The sequence below is a fragment of the Mus musculus genome, chromosome 9, assembly GCF_000001635.26.
Source record: "Mus musculus strain C57BL/6J chromosome 9, GRCm38.p6 C57BL/6J".
In the NCBI taxonomy this organism is placed as follows: domain Eukaryota; kingdom Metazoa; phylum Chordata; class Mammalia; order Rodentia; family Muridae; genus Mus; species Mus musculus.
This window is the reverse complement of record NC_000075.6, coordinates 119,120,750-119,147,508: the sequence shown is the minus strand read 5'-3', so window position 1 is coordinate 119,147,508 and position 26,759 is coordinate 119,120,750. Positions and strand designations below refer to the sequence as shown.

Genomic DNA, 26,759 nt, shown 5'->3' with positions numbered 1-26,759 from the left:
CCTGTAGGTGGGAAGCAGCAGCTCTTACCTAGGGTTGAAGAACACCTGAAGTGGGCTGGAGGTAGGGGGTGCATTGGTGGCTCGGGCCTCCAGCAGTCCACTGCCTGGGGAGACCCCAAACGCATGATCCTCCCTGGCTGGTTCCTCTTGTCCTGCACCAGGAAGAAAGGATCAGATGAACCTCTTGGGTTCACCTCTGGTCCTGCCAGCAACCCAAGGCAGGGCAACCAGGAACTGGATGACAGGCAGGACTGCGGAAGTGTCAGGTGCCACCAGCCCTAGGGCGCCAGTCTACCTGGGCAGGACTCAATGGTCCCTCCTGGGGGTCTTGCTCAGTCCCGTCAAGGAACAGCAGCAATGGGAGGGCCCAGCGTACCCAACAGCACCGTCCAGTAGCTCAGGCAGCAGCTGAGGTTCATCAGGTAGATCTGCCGGGTGTGCTGCTGGTTCACGAGACAGGTCCCGAAGTCCACCCAGCTGGTGGAGAGCTGTGGCGCTGGCAGGGTCACAAAGGCCCGCAGGGGCACCTCCTGGGAGCCCAAGCCTGTGACTCAGTGAAGGGTGAGGCAACCTTGCCCCCTGGGGTGGTGTTCTGAGACACGGGGACCCCACCTCCCCCTAGTACGGATACTTCTGAACAGAGTTGGGACAGCAGGGGGTTGGCACTGCCACCAAAGCCGGAGGGGCAGGTAGACCGTGCGGCCCCTCTCCGGTGAAGCTGTGTGCTCAGCTCCCCGTCAATAGGTCAGTCAGCCATCTGACCTCCTTCCTTGTCTCCTTCCTCCTAGGGGGTCCAAGGCACACCCTTCCACTCATTAGATCCTGAGCCAAGTGGTCAGAGGCTCCACAAGAGCCCACAAGTCACTCAGGCACTACCACAGGCAACTTCTTTTTGGCCCCCGGTGCTGCCCGGGGTTTCCGGCTGCAGGGCTCCACCCCTTTGCTCTACTCCTGGTCTTCTGGCATCTCACAGGGTCTATCCTTCACCTCCTTACTTGCATCCCCAGCTAGACACTCTGATTCCCTCAATGCTGCTCAGTGTGGGTGGCACCCAAAGCCCTACAGGGAGCCGAGTAGTGTCCCCACCCCCCACACGCCCCCTCCACCCCCGCCCCTCTTCCTCGGGTGCTCACCGTGTCTACCAATGAGGCCACACTCTAGGTCTCTCCATTTTCACTCGGTTAAACAGGAAGCAGGCTTTGCCTGTCACTTCTTCTGGGGAGCCCCCCTCCCCTGGATTTCCCCCTCCAGTCCTTCACCCTCTGGGCATGGCGCCATCTTCCTCCCCAGGTGGCGGGGAATGAGAATAGCAGGGGCAGCCTAGAACATGCCTGAACAGTCTGGTTGGTGAAGCCCAGGAGTAGGTTCTGTGTGAACACCATCTTTCTCTCTCCGTTCTCGCTCTCCTGAATATCCACTCCGGGCAACATCTGGTCGGCCGAGAGTTTCTGATAGGACAGCAGTTCCAGGGACAGTGAGAAGGACACATCCACCTGAGTAGATGTGGATGCAGCGTCACTCTAGGTCACTGAAGGCAGGTGTCACTCAGGTCCCTCCTACAGCCCCTGTGGGTCCAACCAGGACCTAGCTGTTCAGCCCCTAGCTTATGGGGCCAGTGGAACCCAGCATGGCTCAACTGCCCAGCTCACGGCTCAGCAGCACTCCCTCGTGTAGCATTTGGTCCCCACTGCCTGCATAGGTACACCTGCTGTGTGCCTAATAACTGGTCAGCAGAGGTCAGCCTTCCTTATCCCCAGGAGTCTACCAGAGGGAACAGAGTAAGGAAACTGCCTTTTTCACTGAGCACGACCTGAGCCGAGGTTGTGTGTACGTGCCAATGAAAAACTGTTCTTATCCTGAGGACATGAGGGCCCCCTTAGGGTCTGAAACAGGCCATCCAAGGCAGCTGTGGGGAGTTGGGCAACACGACCTGGTCTGCAAATGGTGTGTAGGAGACCTAAATAAAGGGCTCGTGGCCCTGAAGACAGCTCCATGAGGTGGTAGCTCTCAGAATCAGCTGAAGACAGCTACTGGCGGTGGTAGCTCTCAAAATCGGCTGAGGCACTTGCTACATTTTCACAGGGCAAGGCGCCTGGGCGGGGCGTTGAGAGTACGTGTTTGTTGCAAGCACTCGGAAGGCTGGTGCTCCCAGGCTTGGAAGCCATTGTCCAGGGACAGGAGGAGGTGCAGGGGCAGCACCGACAGGTCAGAGGTCACCTTTGGGGCTTGGTTGGTCATCGGGAGTTCAGAGCTCTGGCTGGCAGGAGAGGCAGCTATGATAAAATGTCACTGCCACATGGGACAGGGCATGGTGGTGGTGAATTCAGTTGTACAGGGTATGTTTAGGTCTAGAACTAAAATGTTCAGGTCGGGAGCTGGATGCCCACGTACCATCTGCCTGTGACCACAGAGGCAGGCCCAAGGCTACTATGTGATGTTACTTTTCTTTTCTGGGAGCATCTGGAGTACCTCCTGAAAAGCTCTAGTGTAAAGCCCCTCTCTTCCCCTTAGCTCTCTTAGTGGGGAGCCCAGGCAGAGTGCTTAAGAGAGCTCCGCCATGTTGTGCAGCTCTGGCTCTGGCTCCCGACCTCCAGAAGCAAGGCCCGGGAAGTCTGCCAGGCGACATATGCAGGCCCTCACTGCACACAGTGCAAGGCGGATCCGCAAGGGCATGGCGACTCAGTGAGATCGTGCAGAAGGTGGGTGTGATGACCCAAGATGTGCAGAGTAAGGCAGGCACTCAGGGCCAACTCCAAAACTCATCAACAGAAGGGGTGAGGGGCTGCAAGGGAGGGGGGAAGTTGGCTTTGCAAGGTGGGGGCTGGGGGTGGGGTGGGAGAGGGAGGGTCTGCAGCTTGGCTGTCCACCCTGGACAAGACTGTGCTTACCCAGGGAGCCACTATTCAAAGGGTTGTGTGCATGCCCTATTTCTGCAAAGCCTGGGTCCCATCCCTATTTCGTGCACCTCAAACCAAAAGCAGGCAGAAGTTCACAGTTAAGTGTCAAGGCCCTGGCATCCCCAGGACAACACCACCTTCAAAACTGCAGGCTCCTATGTACCCTGTGCTCTGAGGGACTTACTTACATTCATGGCAACAGGGCATTAAACTCTGAGCCAAAGGGCACAAGAGAAGGGAGGGGGCATGGTGTGAAGCAGAGGTGCTTAGTAGTGTGCGCTGGCCTCGGCCAGGCCATCAGTGGTGGGGACATGGAGACACACACCGGAGAGAGTCTGAATGTGTTTATGGGATACGTGTGGCTGTGTCGAGCGTGTGCAGAGGGACTTTATATGTTGAAAGAGATGTGTCTGAGGGCATGCGCCCACGACTGTTCATTTGTACCTCGTTCCCAGATGTGGGCAGGATGTGCCTGTGTGTTGCCTATAGAGGCGGGGGTGGTGGGGGAGACGCTCCACCCCTGCACTGACCAGCATGTTGTCCTGAGGACGGATCATCAGCCACTGGCCTGTGGAGGCCGTCCCTTCTTCACACTGATGAGGGGCTCTGCTGTCCCAGCTGGCCCCACCTTGAGAAATGAAGAAGGGCCTGGAGACCCGGGCCTGGAAGTCATACAGGATTTCAGTGGTGTTGGTCAGTTTCAGATGGCGGGTGGTAATCCGGTCACTTAGCACCTGGAAGTCACAGAGGTGGAGGGGCCGGCGGTGAGTGTGACTGGCATGGCACATCACTGTGGCATATCTCTTCCTACTCCTCGGGCCTATCACTCTGGGAATGGGACTCAAGACTTGAAAGGCCCGTGTCCTGGAAGGACCCACAGGCACGTAGGAGGTGCAGTAGGAGGTGCAGTCCTTTGACTGGTTCAGGCTGATGGCATACTCACCCCACTGCAGGGATTTTGGGGGATAAGGTCGCTGGCCTGGCACCAGAATTCCAAGTAGCCACTGCTGTCCAGCTCGACGTGCAGCCTGCCCAGTGACAGGTGCTGCTCAGGACACCAGGATCTGGGCCCAACAGCGCCCTCTCCCTCTGCCTGTTGTCTCTGCCTCCCTCCCACACCTGTCAATTTGGCTAGGAGAACCACACCAGGGAAATAAGTGTCCTCTCTCAAAGAGGACAGGGGCAGGGGAGGGAGGTCCTGTGGGCTTACTGCGCGTGTCTCACGTGGCCATTCAGATCCAGTCTCAGGGGGCTCACGGCAAAGTCCTGAAGGCGTCGCATTCGGCCTGGAATCTGTCTGTCTGTCTGTGGGGCCCAATCCATCAGAGATCACTACTGGTCCCCCGGGTGGAGCAGGCAATGGTGCTCCCAGGGGAGAGGAGGTGGCCATGGTCCCCTTGGCCCAGGTGGGAAGGCTCACCTCCTTATCCAAGCTCATGAAGCCCAGGGCATAGCCAGTATACCCCACCTTGTGCATGACCCCTGGGTCGAGCACCGTGGGCGTGAAGGAGATGTAGATGGTCCTGTGGTCTCCAGCTGGGATGACCTGGAAGGAACACAGTAGCCTCGTGTTCATTGGCAGGCCAGGGCAGCTCCACGAGAGGAGCTCCTACCCCTGCGTACTCACCAACTGCTTGGGGCTGATACGGTATATGTGGCCGGCGGGCACTGCCTCGTGCCTCTGCAGGATGACAGACATGATCTGCTCTTCGGCCCTGGTGCCGCCGCCGCCGCCACTGCAGCTGCCCTGTTGCCAACGAGACCCCACGGCTCACGTGGGCCCAGCGGGCCTGGGCCACACCTCACCACCACGCCCTGTGGGCCTGCTCACCGTTGAGGGGACAGTGTGGCTAGACACTGAGACATTGGAGGGGCATGGAGACCCTGGTAAGCTGGCCTCCGAGGTCTCAGGGCACACAATCTCACTGCCGTCTTGATCTCGCAGTGGGAAGGGTGGCCCATAAAACACAAGCAGCTCCAGCAGCCGGTCCGCCTTTTCTTCTGGGATGTAGGTCTCCCAGTCTAGGCGGATGTCTGGGGCGGCCATGGAGGAGAAAGGAGAGTGGGTGGGCTCCCTCTGGCCCCCACCTCCCTATTCTCCCACACTCCTCGCTATTTTCATGGTGCTGCAGTTTTAGAGAGAAGTTCATGGGGATGAGGAGACGGCTCAGTTGGTCAAGTGCTTGCTGTGTGTGATGGCTAGGTTTTGTCAACCTGTCCCAGACTAGAGTTGCTTGGGAAGATGGGCCCTCAGTTGAGAAGTTGTCTCCATCAGTCTGGCCTGTGGGCATGTCTATGGAATATTTTCTCCGTTAGTGTTTGAGGTGGGAGGGCCCAGCCCACTACGGTCAAGGTCACCCCTGGGCAGGCGGATCTGGGTTGTGTAAGAGGAGCAGGCTGGCAGGCAGAGACTCCTCCACAGTCTCTGCTTTGGTTCCTGCCTTCCCTTGATGATGGACCGTAAGCCAAATAAACCTTTTCCTCCTCAAGTTGATTCTTCTTTTCCATGGTGTTTGTCACAGCAACAGAAAGCAAGCTAGGACCCTGTACACATGAGGACTGGGGTTTGAACCACAGCAGCACGTGGAAGGGCTAGATGTGGCAGCACACACTTGCCATCCCAGCTCTGAGGAGGCAGAGATAGACTGACCCTGGGGGTTGCTGACCTGCCAGGCTATGCTATCTGCCGAGTCCTGGGACAACGACAGGCCCCATTTCAGCAAGCAAGGTGGATGGGACCTGAGGAGCAACACTGAAGGCTGTCTTCTGGTTCTACCAATGTGGGCAAGCTCATGTGATCACGCCTGAACACACATGTACATGTCCATCCGACATGCATGTGCACATACAGCAAGACATGTAGTTCTTCACAGGCTTATGCCATCTAGCTCAGTTACCTGAAGCCCCATGGTCACATGACCAGTCTTCATGGCCAAATCTCTGGACCTAGGACCTCCTTGCTTCCTACAGCTTCCTGTCCCTTTGGTTTGTCTCTGACAGGTTGGCCCTTCAGGTCCCACAGTCTCCACCTTCTCCACCCTCACCCACCAGCTCTAGTGTGTTTTCCTCTCCTCCCCCAGTCAGTCTAACCTGTATGAGCATCTTCCCAGCAATTTCTACCTCCCTTTATTCTCTGATCCTTCTGGCCATGAGGCAAAGTTCAACTCTGGGTGAACCAAAACTTCATGATACTTCTTGATAGCACTGGCTAAGTCCTCTAAGCTGAAGAGAGTACACCTCATTGCTCCCCGAAATCTGGGCTGCCACACTGCCTGCTTTCCTGTGCACATAACAGAGCCACGTGGTACCTGCTCTCCTCTGACACCTCCTGTGTGGTGCATCCTTCCCAGTGGTGGCCATGACTCATGAATCATCTGCCAGAAGTCCTGCCCAGAGTTGAACCTGTCTGTAATCCTGCTCCCATCTGTTCTCACCTAGGATACCCCACCAGGCACAGTGCCCTCTCTGTCCTCTGTCTGTACCCCACCTAGGTGCTTTCTAACAGCTCAAAAGCTTGTTCAGACTTCGCACAACCATGCAAAAGCTTCCCTCAGCCAGACTGCCTCCTGAGTTGGTACCATAACTCCTCTGGAAAAGCAGGATGCTGGACTAATATCCAGTCTCCTCCTCGTGTCTCGATCAGCATGGTCTTTCTGGATCTACAAAGTCAGGTGTGGGTGCTGGCACTGGGGAATGCCTCAGGATACACCCAAAGCCCTCGGCCTTGTCTCTCCTGCCTGTTTCCTAGTGTCTGCTTCCTAGCAGGGTGGCCAGGGACCTCTACATTCTGAGCTTGGAGGACTAGAACAGTGTGGAGAGATCTTGAGTGGAGAGGAGACCACGAGGGAGAATGGAAGCCAGAGAGAACACCCAGAGGATAGCTGGGCTCATGACACAGGTCTGTGGTCCCAGCTACTTGGGAAGAGGAGATGGGAGGATCCCAAGTTCAAATCTGCCCTGTGTGAGATCAAGGGCAGCATTGGCAACTTAGTAAGACCATGTCACTAAAGGAGAGAGAGAGAATGTCGGGGAGATTACCATGGGCCGAACTCTGATCTAGCGTGGGTGACATCCTCAGCTGACTCCCTTCAACAACACAACCAACCGTAAAACTCCACCGACAAGGATTTTCAAAAGCTTAGCCTCCTGTCTACCAAAACCACACATGACAGGAGAGGACAGACTCCTGATAATTGACCTCTGCCCTCCACACTCCTCTGTCACACATGACCCTCTTCACACACAAATAAACAAACTTAATTTTAAAACTTAAAAACAAGTAAACAAACAGAAATTCACACCAAAGTGTTGACAAGTCAGTGACACTAAGAGATACCCAGGGGAGCAGTGTTCATATGAGGCAAGGGGAGTCCTAAGAGTGACAGCTTTAAGGGGCCAACGAGGGACAGCCTAGGTGGGACCAGAGAAGATGCTCACAAGTCCATCTAATAAAGCAGCTGAAAATACAACATGAGACTGTTGTGAACTCCAGGAGGGCCTGATTTCCAGACACGCTAGTCATGAAGACAGAAATAGCTTCAGAAATATGCGGATCCCACAAGGAGCAGATCCCAGAGCCCTGCTCCTCACCTCTGGCTGGGCCTTCCTCGGAATGACCCAGATTGTTTAAACCTCTGGCTTCTGAGTTGTCCATAAACTCTTCCTTAAATCACCAAATGCCCCACCCTGCCCCAGCCACCTCTGGCTTTACTCAGATGCAGCCTAAGTGCCCTCCACAATGAAGTCCAGAGGCTCCACAACGGCCCCCAGCGCCAGGTCACACTGCTATCAAGATGGAATCCCCACCCCCACCCCGGGGTGGCATAAAACCCTTTGTCCTGTTCTCTCAGTATCCCGGGCTCCTTGCCTAGCAGCTGATGTGTGTGTAGCTCAGATAGTGTTGGTCCAAGGAGTGAGAAGAGAGACCCTTGGAAGTATCTGTCCCTGGGGATAGTGTGACCCTGGTGACAGAGTTAAGCAAGGATGAGTCCCATCCTCTAGGAGGGAAACACCTTTCTTTCAACCCTGGCCTGGCAGAGATGTGTTTGTCTCAAGAGCACAGGCCACTTGGACTCCTTGAGTCCTGTCCATGGCTCTCAGCTCTCTTGAGGCACAGCCTCTCCCTACCAGACACATCCCCTTGACCATCACACGAACAAACTCACCACAGTGACTGGAGTTATACAGACGGAGAGATCTGGTGACTGTATCTCCTCCAGAGATCTGGGTCCCAAACCTGGAGGCAAAGAGCAGCCTTAGCTAGCACACTCCTTACAGACTCTGTCACCTTGGGAGGCGGGGATGCTGTGTGGAACTCAGGCCAGAGAGTATCAGCTATCTGTCCTTGTCCCAGTATCATCAAGACCCAGGGCTGCAGAGTGTTGGACAAGAGGTCATATCACCCCTCTGGTCTGCCATTCTGCCTGGCTGGGGTCATCAGGTAAATCCTAGTTTATCTGTGTCAGCCCTGGGGTCTAGTGTTGCCTTGGCTCGCCCTCTGCCCACCCACCCCTGCCAAAGCTCAGAGACACACAGATGTCAGCCATGCCCCCCTGAGGCTACTCTTCTCCAAGATGGAGAACCAGAAGCTGGCAGCAGGCAGCCTAGATTGGCAGCTAGTGGGTTCTGGTGTCTCTGTGTGAGTGTGTGAGTGTATGTGTGTGTGTGTGTGTGTGTGATCAGTCATTGGGGATCAGAGACCAGGGCTGAGGCTGGGCACCTGGTGATAGGCTCCTTCTGGAATGGGGCCACACTGTAGCACGTATTCCTCAGGGAGCTGATAGGGCAGCCCACCACGGCCATGTATACCGGGATGACAGTGACCGGCAGGTCTCCCACCTGCAAGCACACCAGTTCTTTGTGAGTGAGAGCCACTGTATTACTGTCAGGCAACGCTTCTGCTTGTCCAACTAGCCCAGGGTCCCTAGGACTCAGTTCCTGCTGACTGCCTCCCTCACTGCCCAGTCCCCAGGTTAGGCACCCTCAACCTGGGCTACTTCACCCATATGGCTGCCCTTCCTTCCCATCACAGCCCTGCTGTCTCTACTGATCTACTAGCCTCAGGGCCTCTGCCCTCCTAGGGCCTCTTTGTTCAAATTTCTCTATCTTTTAGTTTCTTAAAGACTGTCTATGTGAATAGACCGGCTAACAAATAATGAAATGCAGAGATTTGGGTCAGGGTGAAGAGCCTGGGTAGCTGTTACCGCCTTGTTACTCTAGACTGTTCTTCCCAGCCTGCCCTGTACAGCATGGAGATCCAGAAGGCTCTGCTACACAGGGGTACCCTCCTGTCTGAAGCATCCCAGCCTTGACCTTGGAAGCAGTGGAGGATGTGAGTGGGCGGCAGCTGTGCCTGCAGAGGCTGCGGGCCACAGCCAGCAGGGAGGAGACTAGGAACGGTGTGCCCGCACGCATGTCCTTACCACGCAGAGGAGCTCATCCCAGTACTCGCCCCACATGTTGGCACAGCCTGTGATGTCAATACATAGCTCCTGGTAGGCTCCCAGCATGCCCTGGGAGATGTGGGGAAGGAAGGCAGCTCCTTTCCTGTGAGATAACATGCTCTCCACAAAGTCTGAGGAGGACAGAATGCGGAGGGTCAGGACTGGACTGAGAGTGAGGGCTGAAATCCCCAAGGGTTAGTAAGGCTTGGCCTGTGCAACCGCTCCTCAGTCAGGCAGCCTGCTTGCCCATGGTCTTGACGTCACCCCTCTGCTCTGCCATTCTGCCTGGCTGGGGTCATCAGGTAAATCCTAGTTTATCTGTGTCTGAAATCAAGCTGCTGCCAGCCCAAACCCAAACCATGTCCTATATACATGCCTCAGGCCCCGCCAGGGGAAAGCCTTGGCCATCTTGGGGATTTTGCTGAGAAATGCACTGAGAGGGAGTCTCTGGTCGCCCCTCCCTCCTTGGCAGGCACTGGCCCACATCGTCAGAAGGCCATGTCAAACCTGGCTCTGCCTGTGGCGTGGGCCCGACACTTGCTACGCCGATGCCGCTTACCCAGCCTTTCCTTCTTGGCCACGTGCTGCTGGATGCGTGCTGTCTTCAGCAGGGCAGGAGGCACGTCAGGGCTTCACACACAGAGAGAGGACAGTATGGAGGTGGTCAGTTCCTCCCACACCCCAAGCCATAGCCTGTGGCAGCCTTCCGAGCCACACGATGGCCCAGTGAGGATATCCCACAGGGCGTAGCCTGGGAAGTGCCCCAGGGAGATGCTGAGACTTACACGCTGGTCTTCTTGTACAGGCTGTCCTGGGAGCTCCCGAAGTACTCCAGTGTGAGGGTGAATGGGGTCTGTATCGGGGAGCAGTTTGTCAGGATGATATGGCGAATCACGGGCGTCCTCAGTGGCACCTTCGAGCCGAAGTCCAAGCGCAGCTCCTCCTGTGTAGTGCTGGTGGTGCTGCTGTCCCACACCACAGACGCTATGTTACCCACCACCCTTGCTCCCGTTCAGAGAGCTACCTGGGTGTGGTGGGGGAGTAGTCCTGGAACCCAACTTAATTCTTGATCCCCTCCTCATGGAGTGCCAGACCCCAGGACCGAGCTTCTCGCCAATTCATGGTGCCAGAGGCATACTCAGGCTGTTCAAATTGCCCCAGTGGCGTGAGAAAGGAATGCTTCCTGGTTGCTGGGCCTCATGTGGGAAAACCTGCAGAGGATCCCTGCCATCTCCTGCCTCGCAGTGTGTATGGCTGGGCTGGAAAGATTTCTGTAGAGATGGTGAGGCCTATGACAACTTGGGAGCCTTCTCTCTGCTGTGGGAGTCCTCTTGGGAGGAGCAGGGGCTGGTACCATTGTGCAGTGCCGGCCCTCCACGTGGCTGCACCTACCCTGGACTCACCTTCCGTCAGATTCCACTATGGAGATGGTCACCTGAAGTCCCAGGGGCTTCCCAGAGATGCCCAGGACCAGCGGCTTCTCCATGCCAGACACGTGACAAAGGAGAACCAAATTGGTCAGCTTTTCCTGTAGGAAGGTGATCCACAGGTTGGCTTTGAGGCTGGGGCCTCAGAAGATGAGCCACAGGTAATTCAACATGAAGGCTTTGCCTTCTGCCTGACGATGAGCCTCCAGAGCCTGCAGTGAGCCATCCTGCCAGCCCAGACAAGCCCCTTAGAGGCTGGCGAATATACATGGATATATGCGTCTGCCCTATATATCTGTATATATCCACAGGAAAGTATAATGGTTAATCTTTGTTGTCAACTTTGATGGTGTTTAGAATTGCCATGGAAACAGACGGCTTAGCATGCCTGTGAAGGAGACAGTGTTAACCGGGATGGGAAGATCCATCTGAAATTGTGGGCACTCCGTGCCATGGGAGAAAGTCCCAGGATAACTGTAAAGAATCGAGCTGACTGCCGGTGTCCATCCCTCTCTGCTTCCTGCTTGCAGGAGTGATGTGACATGGCTAGGCTTCCCCGCCATGATGCTCTGCAACCTCAAACTGTGGACAGAGTGATCAAACTCTCCTTCATTGAGCTGCTTTGGTCAGGATGGTGAGAGGAGTAACTAAAGTGGGAGAGTCCGCAGAGCGGCTTCCAGAGATGGGGCAGAGAGCAGTGCGTGCTCTTTGATGGGCAGCAGGAAGGGGTTCTGCGCTAGGCTTGGCCTATGTGTTGGGCACCCAGGTACCCAGGCTCAGCTGTGTGAGAAGGACCATTGGCCCTGCGTCTGCCATCGAGGAGTGAGGGGTTGGGCCTTTAAGTCCCTGAAAGCTGGCACCTGACCTCCACATGCAGCGGCATGTGCTCATACACTCTTGCACACACATCCGCAACAACCAACCAAACAAAACAATAAAAAGAAAAGGAAAGAAAAAGGAAACTCTTTGTTTTTAAGAAGTTGAGGATGCTTTTCTTCCCAGAAAAGGTGAAAAGATATTGCCAGCAACACCCAAGCGAGTATGTCCCACTGTGATGGCATCCCTCTGGGATACTGCAGGGAGAATCAAAGCCTCTCCTAGGAAGATTCTAGCCACCTCTTAGCCTCCCTCTGTAGCATCCAAAACAGTGCCTCCCTTGAACAATGGCTTTTTTTCTGGGGACAGCTGGACAACTGGGCTATCTGAGGTCACAGAGGGTTGCCTAGAAAAAAGCAGAGGAAGTGACAGTGTGGTCAAGCCTTCACTGGGCTCTCTAGCCTTGTGGCCTCAGACAGTGGGTCCAGCATGAAAGGAAGTCCATTAAATGGCCTGCCCACGCGTGAAGAGCAGGAGCAGGGTGTGTGGTTGGCCTCCCAGGGAGCGTGGGAACCGCTGGGTAGACAAGGTGCCTTCCTGACACTAGACACACCCAGGTCGCCTCGCTCACCTCTGTGTGGGTCGTCAACTCCAAGGTGAGTTGGAGCTCTTCACTGGGGCCCAGCAGGCCCTGTGTGGGAGAGACTGTCATTGTGCACAAATCTGCTTGAGGTCCCAGAAGCTGCAAGACACAGGACGGGATTATTGTCTCATGAAGCTACCAGATGGAACAGGGTCTACACAGACTGCTAACCCAGTAGGCTGGACAGGATTGAGTGCTGCAAGAAACAACAACAACAACAACAACAACAACCACACAGAGCCTTCTCTCCTCCCCAAGCCTGGGTGGGCTTCACTGTCCACCATGGAGTTTCCTGAACAACCTGGGCAACCCACTGTGCTGGACAGCAGAAGGCAAGCCACCTTTGAGGTCTCTCTCATGGTGCTCAGAGTGAGCTCCAGTGTCAACCACAGGGACATTGCTGTGATCAGGCTCCCAACAACTGTGTGGACCAGCTGTGGGCTGTGCTGGCTGGGAGGTCCCAGCTGTGTTCGCCAGGGAACCAGAATTTCTTAAGGACAAGGCCATGAAAGGTGAGGCATGATGAACTGCTCCTTAAGGAGCCACACGTTGCTGTGAACAGTAGAGAGAGCAGCAGGCTCTGGGAAGGAGGGAGGGAGGCTGAACGTTTATTCTGGAAGATGGCCATTCAGAGGGCGGGGCTGCACACATCTCGGTCACCTTTCCCCAGTGGAACCGGGTGGGCAGGAGTGTGCCATTGACCAGCGTGGTCCTTGACTTTGTGGACACGCCCAGGTAGAGGTTGCTGAACTCCAAGTGGCTGTTCTTCAGGTACACGTGAGGCTGCTGCACCTCAGCGTACACGGGAAGGTAGCTGAAACACAGGAAATCATACAGCATGTGGATCAGAAAGAGTAAAAAAAAAAAAAGAAAACTATCTCAATTTATAAAATGGCGGCATGAGGGTGTCTTTGCAGAAAGTCTTGAGGAATCTGTTAATATAATAATAAAAAACAAAAGAAACAAACAAAAGCCAAACCAAACCAAATCACCACAACCAACAACGAAACAGTTACGGGTAGTGTGCACATTTACAACCGCAGAGGCAGAGACAGGTGGATCACCGTGAGTTCACAGCCAGGTGGTATGTGGGGGAGTTTCAGGCCAGCTGGGGCTGCACAGTGAGACCCTGCCCCCAGAAAACCAAAAGCAACAAAAACCAAGCATAACTCTTAAAACCAACTTTGTCACAGCTGCAGCAAACATACAAGACTGTTAGTCAAACATAACCATTCTTACACTTTAATATGAACATGTAGAAACAAAATGTTTAAATTTTAAATCACTCAAAGTTGAAACATGAGAAATTTTAAGGATACTCTGGGCTTATTTCAGAATGGCTGCTCACTTCTTCCTGTTCCTAATCAAAGGAAAAAATTATTCTTCTGTCATTACTATAAGAATCAAGGCTCCTCTGTCCTAGTTAGCTTTAACCGTCAATTGGACATGGCCTAGTCACCTGCGAAGGGAGTCTCAATTGAGGGATTGTCCAGATCAGATTGGCCCTGTAGACGGGTGTCGGGGTGAGGATTGTCTGAACTGTAACTGAAGCAGGAGGGCTCTGCCCACTGTGGGCAGCACCATTCCCTAAGCAGGTCGTCCTGAGCTGTATAAAAATGTTAGCTGGGCATGAGCCTGAGCGGGAGCCAGTCAAGTTCCTCCATGGTTCCTGCTGCTAGTTCCTACCCAGAATTCCTTTAACCATGATGAACTATGACCTGGAAGTACAAGCAAGATAAATCCTTTCTGTAAGCTGCTTTTGGTCAAAGTGTTGGTGTGTATGTGTGTATGTGTTTTGTTTTCACAACAACAGAATGTGAACTACAAGAGCTCCCAAAAGTCTTGAGTCTTATCCCAATCAACAATCAGCCTCCAGAATTTGTTGAAGCTATTGAGTGTTCCTTCCATGACTGGCTCCAACTGCCTTCTGCTTCAGGGAAACTGACCTGTTTTCTATTTTGACTCTCCCTGGGATTTGGGTGGTACTCTGTGCCACATCCTCAGTTTACTGATAGACATAACGAGGTTTGCTTTTGTTTGCTCTCCCCCTCCCCCTTGTCGTGAGGCAGGAGCTTGATGGTCAAGTGCTCTGTGTGTCTAGATGGCTGGAGGTGCTTTGTAGTATGATTAACATTTATGGTGAGCTGATGGAGTAAGCAAAGGAGATTATCGTAGAGAGTCCAGATGGGCCTGTCAATGATCTCAGAGGCCTTAAAACCAAGAACCTGGGCTTGCCTGGCCTGCTACACTCAGGCAAGAAATCATACACACATGCATACATACATACATGCAAACGTGCATGCATACATACAGTTTGTATATTATATAATATAGAGTACATATACACTATATAGTATGTATCTTTGACAGTGCTTAAATTCATGAAATTCCTGTTTTAACTGTCTGAGTGCTGGTATTACAGGCATGCACTATGTCTGGCTGAAGCATAGTCTCACGTGTGTGTATGTGTGTATGTGTGTGTGTGTGTGTGCGCGTGTGTAGGCCTGAGACGAGTATAAATGTTGGGTGTCCTCCTGAGATGCCATCTACCTTATTTTTTGAGACAGGGTCCAGCTAAGCTGGTGAGACAGTGAGACCTGGGGCTCTGCCTCCCCAGCGCTGGGGCTACACACGTGAGCTGCTGTGCTCAGCTTCTTATGTGGACACTGGGGTTACACATATGTGCTGCTGTGCTCTGCTTCTTATGTGGGTGCTGGATCCAAATTCCAGTGTGCATGCTTTCACAGCAAGCTCTTTGTAGACTTACCAATCTCCCCAAACCCCAAAATTGTATTTTAATAAATATATTGTTCTATTTCTCTGGTGGGGTCAGGACTGACACGATACTATAAAAAACCCAATCTAGAAGTAAATATAAAAGATGGAATAGATTTATTTTTTTCCCTGTAACTCATTTCTTTTATCTAACCTAACAGAGAACTACCAGAGAACTACAAGAGCCAGTAATTGATTCTGTGTTGCTGGGCCTGGTGTGCACCTCCCAGAAACTGGCAGAATTACAAAGGAAATGGACAATTCAACCAGAACGGGCTGAAGACCTCAATAGCTTACTTTTAAGAATGAACACAACTCCACTTAATGTTCGGCTGTGGGTGTCAGGAGGAAGGACTGGAGGGGTCAGAGGGGTCAAAGATGCCGGGGGAACAGAGAATCAACTAAGCAGGGCTCCCAGGGGTTCAGAGACTGAAGGGATAGACAACCATGGAGCCTGCGTGGGTCTGAGCTAGGTCCTTGCACATGTGTTGTGGTTGCATAGTCGATGTTCTTGCTGGACCCTAACAGTGGGAGTGGGGAGTGTCTCCGACTCTTCTGTCAGATCGTGGGCCTCTTGCCCTTCTGCTGGGTTGCCTTGTCCTGCCTAGAAAGGAGGGTGTCTTATTGTAACTTGGTATGCCGTGTTCAGTGGACATCCCTGGGAGGACTGCTGTTTTCTGAAGGGAAATGTAGGAGGAATGGATCTGGGGGTGAGGGGAGGGATGAGGGGCACTGGGAGGAGTGGAACATACGAGGGTGTAACATACAAGAGAAGAAAGAAAAAGAATGAGCAGAACTAAGATGTACAATGACATGGAAGGCTTGAACACCTTACACCCCAGCCAGACTAACAGACACACACATACAACACTTCACCCAACAGAGGTGTAGTGGGAAATTAGCAGAGCCAGTGTCCCTGGCACGATTTCCTGAGTGATGGCACCTGGGCTCTGAAGCAGCCTTTTGTAAACAGTCAATGATCGCTGATTTTTCTGTCTTGTATGGCTGAGAATTGCTTGGGTTCCTTCAGACAAGTCCCAGATCAGAGAAGAGGTTTTGGTAGTCGGAAATTGACTTTCTAACAGTAACTTTGTGCGACAATAACGAGGCTTCTGCAAAGTGGTCTGGAGTTAAGTTCATCAGAGCTGACCCCCTGTGTGGGTCCGAGTTTCTGGGAACGATGCTTGCAGACGAGGCAGGAGGTGCTGGGGTTCCAGCCCAGGGGAGAAACGATGCAGGCTGGGGCCAAAGCTGGGGTTCCCTAACTCCTGGACAACCAGATGCCACTGGGAACCGTGAGGCCGGGGGTGGGGGGTTTGGGGGAGGGGTGGGGAGGATCTGGTTTAGCTCAGGGGTGAGTGTCAGGAGCACAGAGGGACCTTAGGCTGCTTGGATCTGATGAGGGCTCCATTCTATGGTGGTTCTTGTCCAAACTGTTTATTGGTAGTGGAAAATGAATGCCTATGACCTACTCAGGGTGGACCAGAGATTAAATACCTTTTGCAGGAAGGAATGTTCAGGAAGGGCAGCTTATTGGCCCAAACCCTCTGCCAGCCCATCTAGATAACTTATTAGCATGGAGAGCTCTGTGCTCTGTGCTACAATCCTCATGTGGGGTGTTGTGGTCACATGTTCCAGGTCAGGAAGCAGGTCGGGAGTAGGTGAAACGCCATGAGAATTTGCTGGGGTTTCTGAATCTGCCCCACCTTCCCAGTTATTGCCTGGTAACGCGGTTCCACTTGCCCCACCCACACCCCTGCTGCTATCAAAAGCCGCAGTGCATCCTGCAGTGTCTCTCTTTCTGATCATATTTTCAACCACTCTGTGGCTTGGCTTCTCTTGATAGTATTATTAAAGAAGAAAAGTGTTTAACTTTGTAAAGTTCAACATACAAAGTTCTCTCCTCCTGTGGGTGTTCTGAGTTATGCCAGATGACCAGAAAGGTTAAAAACACTGCCGGCACCACCACCATTTTATAAAACACATTAAAAGTGTTGGTGATTATTTTGTGCCCGTTCTCTGTGATCTGGGGTGTCTCCAGTTTCCCATTCTTCCTCTTACTAGGAAACAGCCCGTGGAAGCCAGAAGCCAGCCAGCCTGGCCTGCTACCCTGGAGCTGGAGTTACCGGCGACTCTAAGTCGCCTGGCCTGGGTGCTGGTAATCAACCCTGGTCATGCGGGAGAACAGCAAGAACTCGTAACCCCGAGCCATTTCTCCAGCCCCCTGTGTCTGTAGTTTTAAATTCAGAAACATCTCTAGATAAGCACAGAGTTGTACAAACTATAAACGTGGTTTGGAAAGTGTCTGCTGCTGTCCTCCCCTGTGCCACCACCCAGCCGTCCTCCCCTGTGCCACCACCCAGCTGTACCTCCCGGACCCGTTCTCCACTTCCAGCTCCAGGACTGTCTGCAGCCGCTGACACTGGGAGGCCTCAAGGGTGATGGTCACTCTGCACTCCCCCAGAGGGAGAAGCTGGCCGCAGAAAGGCTCGATGTCGAAGGGGGACACCTGAGGCCGATGCAGAGGGAACAGTGAAGATTCGAGGCCGATGCGAGGGAACTGAGGTGCTTCTGGTTGCCTAGGCCTGACCAGGGTCACCCCCAAGCTGCCCCTGGGGCTCACAGGCATGAGGCCAAGGAGAAAACAAGCAAGCGTGGGGCCACAGCTGGGTGAGAACGTCAGGAAAAAGACAACAAAAACTGAGTGTTCGGGCAACAGGATAGGCAAGGCAGAGGTTGCCGCTCCCTGGCACAGATTTAAGAGGTGGGAGCCAGAAGAAGGTGACTAGGGTGGGAAAGGGAGCCTGAAAAGACCAAAGAGGAACAGGAGGGGAGCTTGGATGCTCTGGAGGAGGTGCCCTGCGCAGACCCAGGCTGACCTCGGACAGCTTCAGCTGAGGCTAGCCTTCAGGTTCTCGGATGAGCCCCCTGGGGTGGGCAGAAGTTACAGACAGAGGAAGGATTTGCTCCTTGTATCAGTCCTGGTATTCTCTTCCCCACCCCCACCCCCCTGCCCCAGGATCGAGTCCTCGGTCAGCAAACCCACCCCTCCTCATACAAAAGGGAGAGAGCAGATTATGAGAAACGACAACGACAGTATCCCACAGTGCCTGCTCTGGGAAGGGACCTCTACCCCAGCCCCTGCCCCTGACGGCACGGGTACCTGTGGGCTGAAAAGCCTTGGGTCCCAAGAGGGCCACATTGGTTAATGGGATGTCACTGGAGGGCCACACCAGAAAGGACATTTGCTCTCCCTTCAGTGAGACCAGGACAATGGGCATGAGGGCCACACTGCCTGGAGGTGCCTCTCGATCAAGATTGGCCCCACCCTAGCATCATCGGAGAAGTTCCATGAACTTCTGACCCCTCTGTCTCAGAGCGCTATAGATGCAGGCATGTGCCACCATGCTCTCTCTCTCTCTGTGTATGTGTGTGTGTGTGTGTGTGTGTCTGTGTGCTCTGCTGTGGATTGAAAGCAACTATCAGCTCACATCCCCAAACTTGAGTTTTCTTTGTAGAGCCCTCAGGTTTGAGCTGCCAGCTGCCACAAGGTGGCAGGCACTTGAACTGCAACATTTTTCGGGAGAGCCTGCAGAGGTGGCCATGGCTCCCTCCTGGTTGAAAAGCCTGGTTGAATTCTGGACAAAGGCTGGGCTGCTTCTAAGGAGAACCTCCACACCACCCTCTTCTGCATCCAGTGTTTGAAAAGGGGGAACAGGAAACACTGGTGGAATTGGGGGCTGGGGGACGAATTCCACACTAGAGACTGCGGCCTCAGGGCAAGGATCCCAGTTCAGACAAGCACCAAGGGTGAGTGTCCCGTGGGGAGGCCTGCAGGGTCCCACTTACATCCTCATCTCTCTCTGCCAGGCAGACTGGGCTCTCCTTCAAATGCCACACGGCGGACAGCTGGCTGACATTCCGGATCTGGATGGAGATGGAAGCCTTCTTTCCCAGGCGAAGCAGACCAAACTGAAGGGCTGGGACATCAATGGTCAAGGCAGGTCCCTGGAACACCAGAGGGGCGTGACACTGCCTGACCGGGAAGTGACTGGGTCCTAACCTCTCCAGGCATTACCAGCTGCCCGGTTCCCACCCACCCTCCCATGGCACCTTAAATGAGGCCTCAATGTGGAGTACCACCGGGCATGGTGAGTCTTTGATTTCACACTCCAGGTCCTGGCTGGTTGGGCCAGGCACCCCACCCGTTAGGTTTAACTCAAAATCTCCGACCTCATTGGGCTCTGGAGAGGAAGAGGACATCGAGGCAGAGATCAGGGGTGGGATGATTTCCTTCCAGGCCAAGGCTGGATTTGACCGCAGGACATCCAGGGTCTTGTACGGGCACCCTTGCATCCAGCCCTAGGCAGGCCACACCCTCCTGCAGGTGAGCTACCTATCACCCCAGTGCAGGGCTCCACTTCGATGATATGGCAGTGGCTGATCTTCCCCCACATGTATCTGATGGGTGACTTGCTGTTGTTCCACATCTGAAAGACACACGCCAGTCCAGGCTGCCTGGGCACTGCCCTTCCATATCAAAGCAGAACCTGCTGGAAGACGGTGGGACCACGGGCTCCCGAGGGATCATATGATGCTCTGCTGGCTGCTGACCATCTGAAGCCCCAGGCCTCCCTCCCAAGAGGCGCCTTTCCCTCATGATGTAGGCATTCAGTACCATATCCTGCTGAAGGCCCAGGAAAGAGTTCCACAGCCCTGACTTCAGAAGATTCTGGAACGCTGATAAAATAAGTCAGACGAGCCTGGCCTGGGAGTGTGAACCACCATAGGCATTGGGGGGGGGGGGTTCCCCTGAATAGGACTGGGCTCCGTGTTGTGACCTATTGAACTCTATCTGCACTATACCTATACCTAACTCCAGCATCGCTTGGACCAGCCGAAGCTGGTGAGAGGATGCCTCACCTTAAAATCTTTCTTCACGGTGATGCCAATGTAGTTCTCCCCAGGGATGATGAGGGCGTACGGCTCTAAAAGGACCTGGAAGGGTTCCGCCAAGCCTTTCACCTCGATTTCCAGGACGATCATGTCATCCACTGAGTAGGAGTAGTCCCCCAGGTTCTCCAACCCTGAGCTGAACAGAACCCACTATGAACTGGAACTGAGCATGGCCCGGCCTCTATCCCACTTGTTTGGTCTTCGTGGACAGAAAGTGCTCTGTTACCCCCCAACCCCCAAGCACACAGTCATGTGACAAAGTCTACACTGTGACAGTGCAAAGTGACAGCAGGTCAGCTGAGAGTCTGGGGCACAGGCCTGCTACCTCCAGGGATCAGAGCACGTCCTCAGACTGGGCCCTGGGCACTGTGCCCTTTGGAGACCCACCTCTAGCCAGTGCACCATGCAGACCTCCCCAAAGCACCTCAAAGCACTCAGGAGCAACCAGACGGGCTGCCCAGGGGTAGCAGCGAGTCTCCCTTACCTAGGCTCACCCCCTGCTCACCTCAAGGGCTCGGGCACAGCTTCTAGAACCATTTGCAGTACACTGTGGAAACACTTGAGCTGCAAGAGAAATGCGGCATGATAACCAGACCTGCCTTCCAGACAGGCTGCAGCGACCTAGGTCCTGAGCCAGGGTGACAGAGGACTCTGAAAGATAGGCTATTTCCCAGAGTCCTCTCTCCATCTTAGGAGAATGGGATTCCTGCCAGGGCAGCAAAGAAAACCCCAGCCCCCAAGTCGGATATTGGCTTCCATTAGCATCCTTGCTTGGTGTGTTTAAGGTGCCACCACTTCCTGTGTAGCCATGCCCCTCTCAGGCTTGGAGTGGCTAAAACCAGAGCCCTGGTCCAGCCCTGTGGCAGGCCAGCGTTTGGTCGGGGGCTCATGCCTTGCTCTGTAGGGGCTGCGTAGGGATGGTGGAGATGGTCATGTGCTTTGATGTAGCTGAACTGTGAAAGTCACTGGGGCTGAGGGACAAGCACAAGGCTGTCTTGGGGGGGGGGGGGACGGACGGACATGTGGCCAGAACCAGGAAACAAGCTGCCAAGTCCTGCACACCAGACTGGCATTGCAGCCCATGTGCCTCTCTAGGCACAGCTGTAGTTTCAGGACTTTCAGGAACATAGATGGGGGTTGGGGGAGGACACACACACACACACACACACACAGCCCATGACCCCTGTCACTGGCTAAGGAATGACCTTGTAAGGTGAAAAACTCAGGATGAACTCTTGGTCCGAGTGGGACTCGAGGATGCCCTTCTCGGGGATGATGGAGAAGGCTGTCTCCCTGTCAGGGTGGCATTTGATGCTGTCTGAGCTGTGTGTCTCTCCAGGCATCAGAGGCTGCAGGTTGGGTTTCATGATCTGCCAGTGGAAGGCCAGCTCCACGTGTCTGTGGGGCAACCATGGGGTGGTGCCGTTCAGTAGGCTGTGGGTTCAAGGCCGCGCCTCTCCCTCAAGGCCCTCCCACTAGATGGATGATTGGTCTGCTCTATTCTGGACAAGAAGTGACCAGATCAGGCTTCAAGCTTTTCCCACAGAGGAGCTGAGGGTGACTTAGGTAAAGACAGCAAGGGAGTCCAAAGTGGAGACCCCCTACCCGCCACCACAGCAGCTGGAGACTGAAACCACAATGAGTCAGGGGACGTGGGCAATGCGAGATGTCATACTCTAATTGTTACACTGGAGGAGTCCAGGCATCCCAGGATTTAGGGTTGTTCTCTAAGGTGTTCCCCGCCACCTGAGCTGTTTCTGGTTTCCCTACCACACTCTCACCTCTGCCTCCAGCCATGGCCTGCTGGGATGATAGCTGTATTCACAGAGACCCACTAGCTAGGAACAGGGACAGTGCCAGCTCTATAGCACCAGGAGGGACAGGACTCAAGGCATGCGGCTGGGTGGTGGGGCGGGGTGGGGGTGCCAGATCACACCAAGTGGCTGACTCCTGTGTCCCAGAGTAGCTCGGGCTGGAGGCTCACTAAGCTCAAGGCTGATGACTGTGATGTTTGAAGGCTGCCCGAGAAATATCCTGACAGTGAGGGCCGAGCCTAAAGACCCAGCCTGGGATCTGGAAGGCGTCCATGCTATGGACACAGAATGGCATCTCTGGAAAACCCTCCTTAGATACCTACTCAGAAATGCCGCAGGGGAATAGGAGGACTCAGTGGTATGACTGGAGAAATGGAGCAATGGGGGGAAGTCAATGCAGGAGGAGAGGGAAGGACGCAGGTCAAACACACCAACGCTGCTTAAGAAAGCCTTGGGAACCATTTTATAGTTACCTATGAGTATATATAATACACATATATGTGTGTGTACATGTACATACACAGACACACACACATACACACATATGCATACACCTACACATATACCCAGACAGGCACACATATAGACACAGACACAGACAAAGACACACAGATACACACACACACACAAACACACACACAAACACACACACACACACACACACAGAGACACACAGATACACACACACACCAAATAAAGAGAAACAGCCACTCATGTCTAATGGTTGCATGATTGGCAATGTGACTCAAGATCCTTCCATCCTTCTCCATCCATTCTAAGTTCACAGCTTCTCCCCCCCCCCCCCCCCCCCGCACTCACGTAGCATTTCTGATGATGAGCTGCTTCTTTGCGGTGGACTGGACGTTTTCAGGCTCAAACCGGATAAAGTACTGGGCTGTTAAATCTTTCAGCTCTCCTGGGTCTGGCTCATTTTTTCCACCAGAAATATGAATCAGATCCAAAGCCACCAGCTGCCCTGTCCCTGACGGAGGAGAGTCGTGTGGCCCATCAAGTACCACCAAAGGCTGCCACAGGACCCATGCCACATCCCATGCAGATGACCTTACCCAGCGTCCCCGGAGCATGCAGAAAAGGAAAGTGGGCCTTAAGCACCCATCCACCCTCAGGTCTGGAGACTTTGACTTAGAGAGCCTTGGATATGATTAATTAATGACTACTAAGTGGAACTGGACAGACAAATGAAGGGAGGAAAGAAAGAAGGAAAGAAGGGAGGGAGGAAGAAAGGGAAAGGAAAAACTGTGTGCATCTGTACAACTCAGAAAAAAATGCCCTCTCCAACCTTTCAAAACCTTAGTGGTGTTAGTGTGAGCCATGCAGGTCACAGGTGACTCTCAGAGTTCAAAGTGGACTCCAAAGAGAAAGAATGAAAGAGTTCACCTGTAACCTGGCACTAGGGAACTAGAGGCTCAGGAGTTCGAGGCAGTGACCCCTCTCTCCCAGTTGGGGCGGGCACAGCATGCCCCTGCAGTGGTACTGTAGAAAGCAGCTCCTGGAGCCATGCCCCACCTACGACGACCACCTCCTTTATCTGACAGTTGTCACACACGATGATGAAGGTCTCTTCTGCCTGTCCTAGGCCAGTAGGGAGGAACAAGACCTGGGGAAAAGGAAGAGTGTGTGTGACAAAGACTGATAGACAGCAAGCAGAAAAGGCAGGGCAAGGACCAGGGCCTGCCTGTAACCCTCGGTGGCCCCCAGCCGTCTGCCTATAACCCTCGGTGGCCTGCCTGTAACCCCACCCCCACCCCTGGCCATCTGCCTGTAACGGCGCCCCCCCCCCCCAACAGGGGTCTGCCTGTAACCCGCCCCTCCGGCGATCTGCCTGTAACTTTCCAAAGTCCGCCTGTAACACACACAACCTGCCCCCGGCGGTCTGCCTGTAACCTTCCAAGGTCTGCCTGTAACACACACACCCCGCCCCCAGCGGTCTGCCTGTAACCCTCAGTGGTCTGCCTGTAACCCTCAGAGGTCTGCCTGTAACCTTCAGTGGTCTGCCTGTAACCCTCAGTGGTCTGCCTGTAACCCTCGGAGGTCTGGCTGTAATCATCCGCGGTCTCCCTGTAACTCCCTGCTGGCCTTCTTCCACCAGTGAGGCCGCACCTGTGAAAGGTTCTATAGACTGTGCAAATAATGCCAGCAGCTGAGGAAACTGAAAGATGAGCTTATGGGAGACATTTCAAATTCAAACCGCAATGCCCTGCACTGACTTTTTAAATTAATGGAGCTAGTTAGTACGTATGTGGGATGGTGTGCCACGGGGTGTATTTGGAGGCCAGAGGATGTCCTGTGGGAGTCATAAGACAGCCATATGCATCACCCTGCAGAACACAAGCACATGGCCCATCCAGAACCCACTGATGCTGTGACCTGGGTCGGAACAGTGTGGGCGTGAGTCACGAGAACACAGAGGGGGAGGTGAGAATGGGATTTCTGAGGAAGCCACCAAGGGTGAGCAGAAGGGACAGGTCACATTACCTACCTCCAACAGTATGGCGTACCCTGGGGCCAGCTCAAACACGGAAGGCATTACTCCAAAAGGAGGCTGCTCTACAAAGCCAGTAGTTGCAACAGCCTTAAAAAAAAGAAAAAGAAAAAGGCAGAGGGTTACACAATAGGTGGAAGAAATTACAAAAATTCAGCGCTCACACTGGAGGCGTCTCCAAATGTCGGCTTTGCTGTCTACGGATTTTAAGGATTCTCCAAGAACTGGTGGCCCCTGCATCTGCCTCTGACCATACCCCTCAGTCCCCACGAACTTATTGATTTCTGTGTCGCAAGGACACCTGCCGTCTTGGTAGCAAAATTGTGGTTTTTCTCAAGAAACCCTCCAGGGTAGAGGCACAAACTGGTGCTTACAAGACCCTACCGGGCAACAGGCATGCCCGGGAAAGGAGGTCTCATATTTCTAGGCCAGAAGGTGTGGCGAAATCTACCAGTCACAATAGAAATGACAGTGTACATGCGATGTCATTGGTGCCAGGCTGGGGCTGCCTGGGCAGTGGGGAGCTGGGACAACAGGATACCTTCTGCTCCCTCGTCCCAGCCCATAGGGTCACAGCAAAGAGCCTGGGGCTACTTAAGCTTATGTGCAGTCCCTCTCTTTGAAAGGTCGGCTCAAAACATACTGCGTGTAATATGTGTGTCTATGTTCGCATGTGTGTAGGTGCACATGTATGTGTATGCATGTGTGTTCGTGTGGAGGCCGGAGGACAGCTTCTAATATTGTCCTTCAACAACACTGCCTGTTTTTTGAGACAGGGTCCCTCACTAGCCAGGAACACACCACCTAGGAAGGCTGATGGGCCAGCTTGAGCCAGACATCTTATGGTCTCCACAGCCTCTGACTGGGATTCTACCACAGTGGCTTTTTTATGTCAGTTCTGAGGACTTAAGGGGTTCTCCCGCTATACTGACTGAGCCATATCCCTGTCCCCAAAATATCTTTAAGTACTGTGCCAATACGGAATTCGAGCAAAGCTGCCTGCCTGAGGTCTCACATAATGCTCGCATCTGCAATGATAACGCTGAGCATGCGCGGTCGTCTTGGAGACAGCATTGAAAAATACAAGAGGGCACCGGCCGCAGCCAGGTTTGCACAGGAGCCATGACCGGAAGCATGCTATCCCCCAACCTCTACACTCTTGTCCTCGGGCCATGGCGTGTGCATCTGGAGACTGCGACATCCTACTTTTGTGGGTTTCTGGTCCCAGGTGTGGCTCAGTGGCCTCCCCCAAGCTCAGTTGCCTGGGTGGGTTCCGTTCCTTTCCCCGGTCGGGGTCCACGGCCACTCACCCGGAAACTCGGTGGCGGCCAGCTCTTTTGGGGCATGATACAGAATTTGCCGACGCTGAAGCCCACATTTTTGCAGATGAATTTGGTTATCTTCACCCCTCCAATGAGGCAGTGGCCGCAGTCCAACACTGGTGACACTGAGACCAGGGGAAGAGATTGCTCAGGGAGGGCACCGGAGGTGGCAGTGGTGGGGGGCAAGTAAAGGGGCTTGCTGCCAAATCTGAAGACCTGAGTTCAATCCCCCCAGATGGACATAGTGGAAGAAGAGAAGCAACTCCTACAAGGTGCCCTCTGACAACCACATGTGCACCGTGGCACAATACACACCTGTGTATAATAAACCCATGAAATAAAAATTTAGTTTTAAAAAAGGACAACATATCACTCCAAATGGACCCTGCTGCCATCCTTCTTTCCGAGGTCCAGAAGGAGTTCAGAGCAGCCCACCACACTGAGCAGGAAGGATAAATGGGGCATGGCCTGACCCCTGAGTCCCTTGGGTTCTGTCCAGGGAGCTGGCAGGTCACATGACAGCCGTAGCCAGGGAGACCCAACGTGGGGGGGGGGGGTGTTGTAGATCAAATAGGGGGAGGGGCTAGGTACAGCCACAGGAGCTCACACCCAGGAGGGACCAGCTGAGGTTGGCTTTCCAAAGGAAGTCTTCCTCCCTCCCCTAGCAACAGAGTCAATGTCTTCAGATATTTCCTCTGGGTGCCCAGAAACACCTTCCCCTACAGCCTCAGCCCCCGTGGACAGAAGAATGGAGGCCTGCTGCAGCAGAAGCTGCTGGAAGGTTCCTTTCAGGACCCTGAAGCCTCTGCCCAAGAGACACAAGATCTGGGCCACTTCCCGGGACTGCTAAGATGCTGCCCGCCCCTTAAGATGCTTACAGGAGCTCCCCAGGCCTAGCTGGATCCCACTGAAGGTGCAGCGCACACACTCACTCACAGGTCAGCACTGGCGGCGGTCTCCGGGCCTGCAGGGGGATTACCAGCGTGTGGGGAGACTGTGTCTCCACCAAAATGAAATCATCAAAATCGCCAAGACAGTCCGGGATGAACTGGACGATGTACTGGCAGGTCATCCCGGGAGCCACTATTCCGCCTTTTCCTGGGAACATCCCTGTTGACCAATGAGGATGAAGGACCATCAGCCCTGGGGCTGATCCACCTGGG

The 26,759-nt window shown here is 53.9% G+C and overlaps 1 protein-coding gene across 10 annotated transcripts in view; it reads right to left on the bottom strand.

Moving 5' to 3' along the window:
- Window positions 1-26,759, bottom strand: part of Dlec1 (deleted in lung and esophageal cancer 1) — a 45,803-nt gene that overhangs the window by 738 nt on the left and 18,306 nt on the right. For 2 of the 10 annotated variants that reach the window (XM_006512152.4, XM_006512153.4), the window contains exons 8-36: window positions 26,533-26,706; window positions 25,585-25,721; window positions 24,272-24,364; window positions 23,299-23,389; window positions 22,591-22,753; window positions 21,163-21,355; window positions 20,463-20,521; window positions 19,925-20,093; window positions 19,398-19,491; window positions 19,115-19,245; window positions 18,851-19,009; window positions 17,371-17,510; window positions 12,887-13,040; window positions 12,215-12,325; window positions 10,744-10,868; window positions 10,126-10,305; window positions 9,900-9,970; window positions 9,320-9,471; window positions 8,617-8,735; window positions 8,063-8,133; window positions 4,729-4,931; window positions 4,525-4,644; window positions 4,318-4,443; window positions 4,108-4,202; window positions 3,841-3,925; window positions 3,428-3,631; window positions 1,332-1,493; window positions 377-530; window positions 29-152 (exon numbers count right to left, since the gene is read on the bottom strand). In XM_006512152.4, the coding sequence (XP_006512215.1) occupies window positions 29-152; window positions 377-530; window positions 1,332-1,493; window positions 3,428-3,631; window positions 3,841-3,925; window positions 4,108-4,202; window positions 4,318-4,443; window positions 4,525-4,644; window positions 4,729-4,931; window positions 8,063-8,133; window positions 8,617-8,735; window positions 9,320-9,471; window positions 9,900-9,970; window positions 10,126-10,305; window positions 10,744-10,868; window positions 12,215-12,325; window positions 12,887-13,040; window positions 17,371-17,510; window positions 18,851-19,009; window positions 19,115-19,245; window positions 19,398-19,491; window positions 19,925-20,093; window positions 20,463-20,521; window positions 21,163-21,355; window positions 22,591-22,753; window positions 23,299-23,389; window positions 24,272-24,364; window positions 25,585-25,721; window positions 26,533-26,706 (3,859 nt within the window). Of the gene's footprint in view, window positions 1-28; window positions 153-376; window positions 531-1,331; window positions 1,494-3,226; window positions 3,632-3,840; window positions 3,926-4,107; window positions 4,203-4,317; window positions 4,444-4,524; window positions 4,645-4,720; window positions 4,932-8,062; window positions 8,134-8,616; window positions 8,736-9,319; window positions 9,472-9,899; window positions 9,971-10,125; window positions 10,306-10,743; window positions 10,869-11,740; window positions 11,990-12,214; window positions 12,326-12,886; window positions 13,041-17,370; window positions 17,511-18,850; window positions 19,010-19,114; window positions 19,246-19,397; window positions 19,492-19,924; window positions 20,094-20,462; window positions 20,522-21,162; window positions 21,356-22,590; window positions 22,754-23,298; window positions 23,390-24,271; window positions 24,365-25,584; window positions 25,722-26,532; window positions 26,707-26,759 lie in introns of those variants that run through there. The other 8 variants (XM_006512155.4, XM_006512154.4, XM_006512156.4 and 5 more) reach the window with 8 other exon arrangements.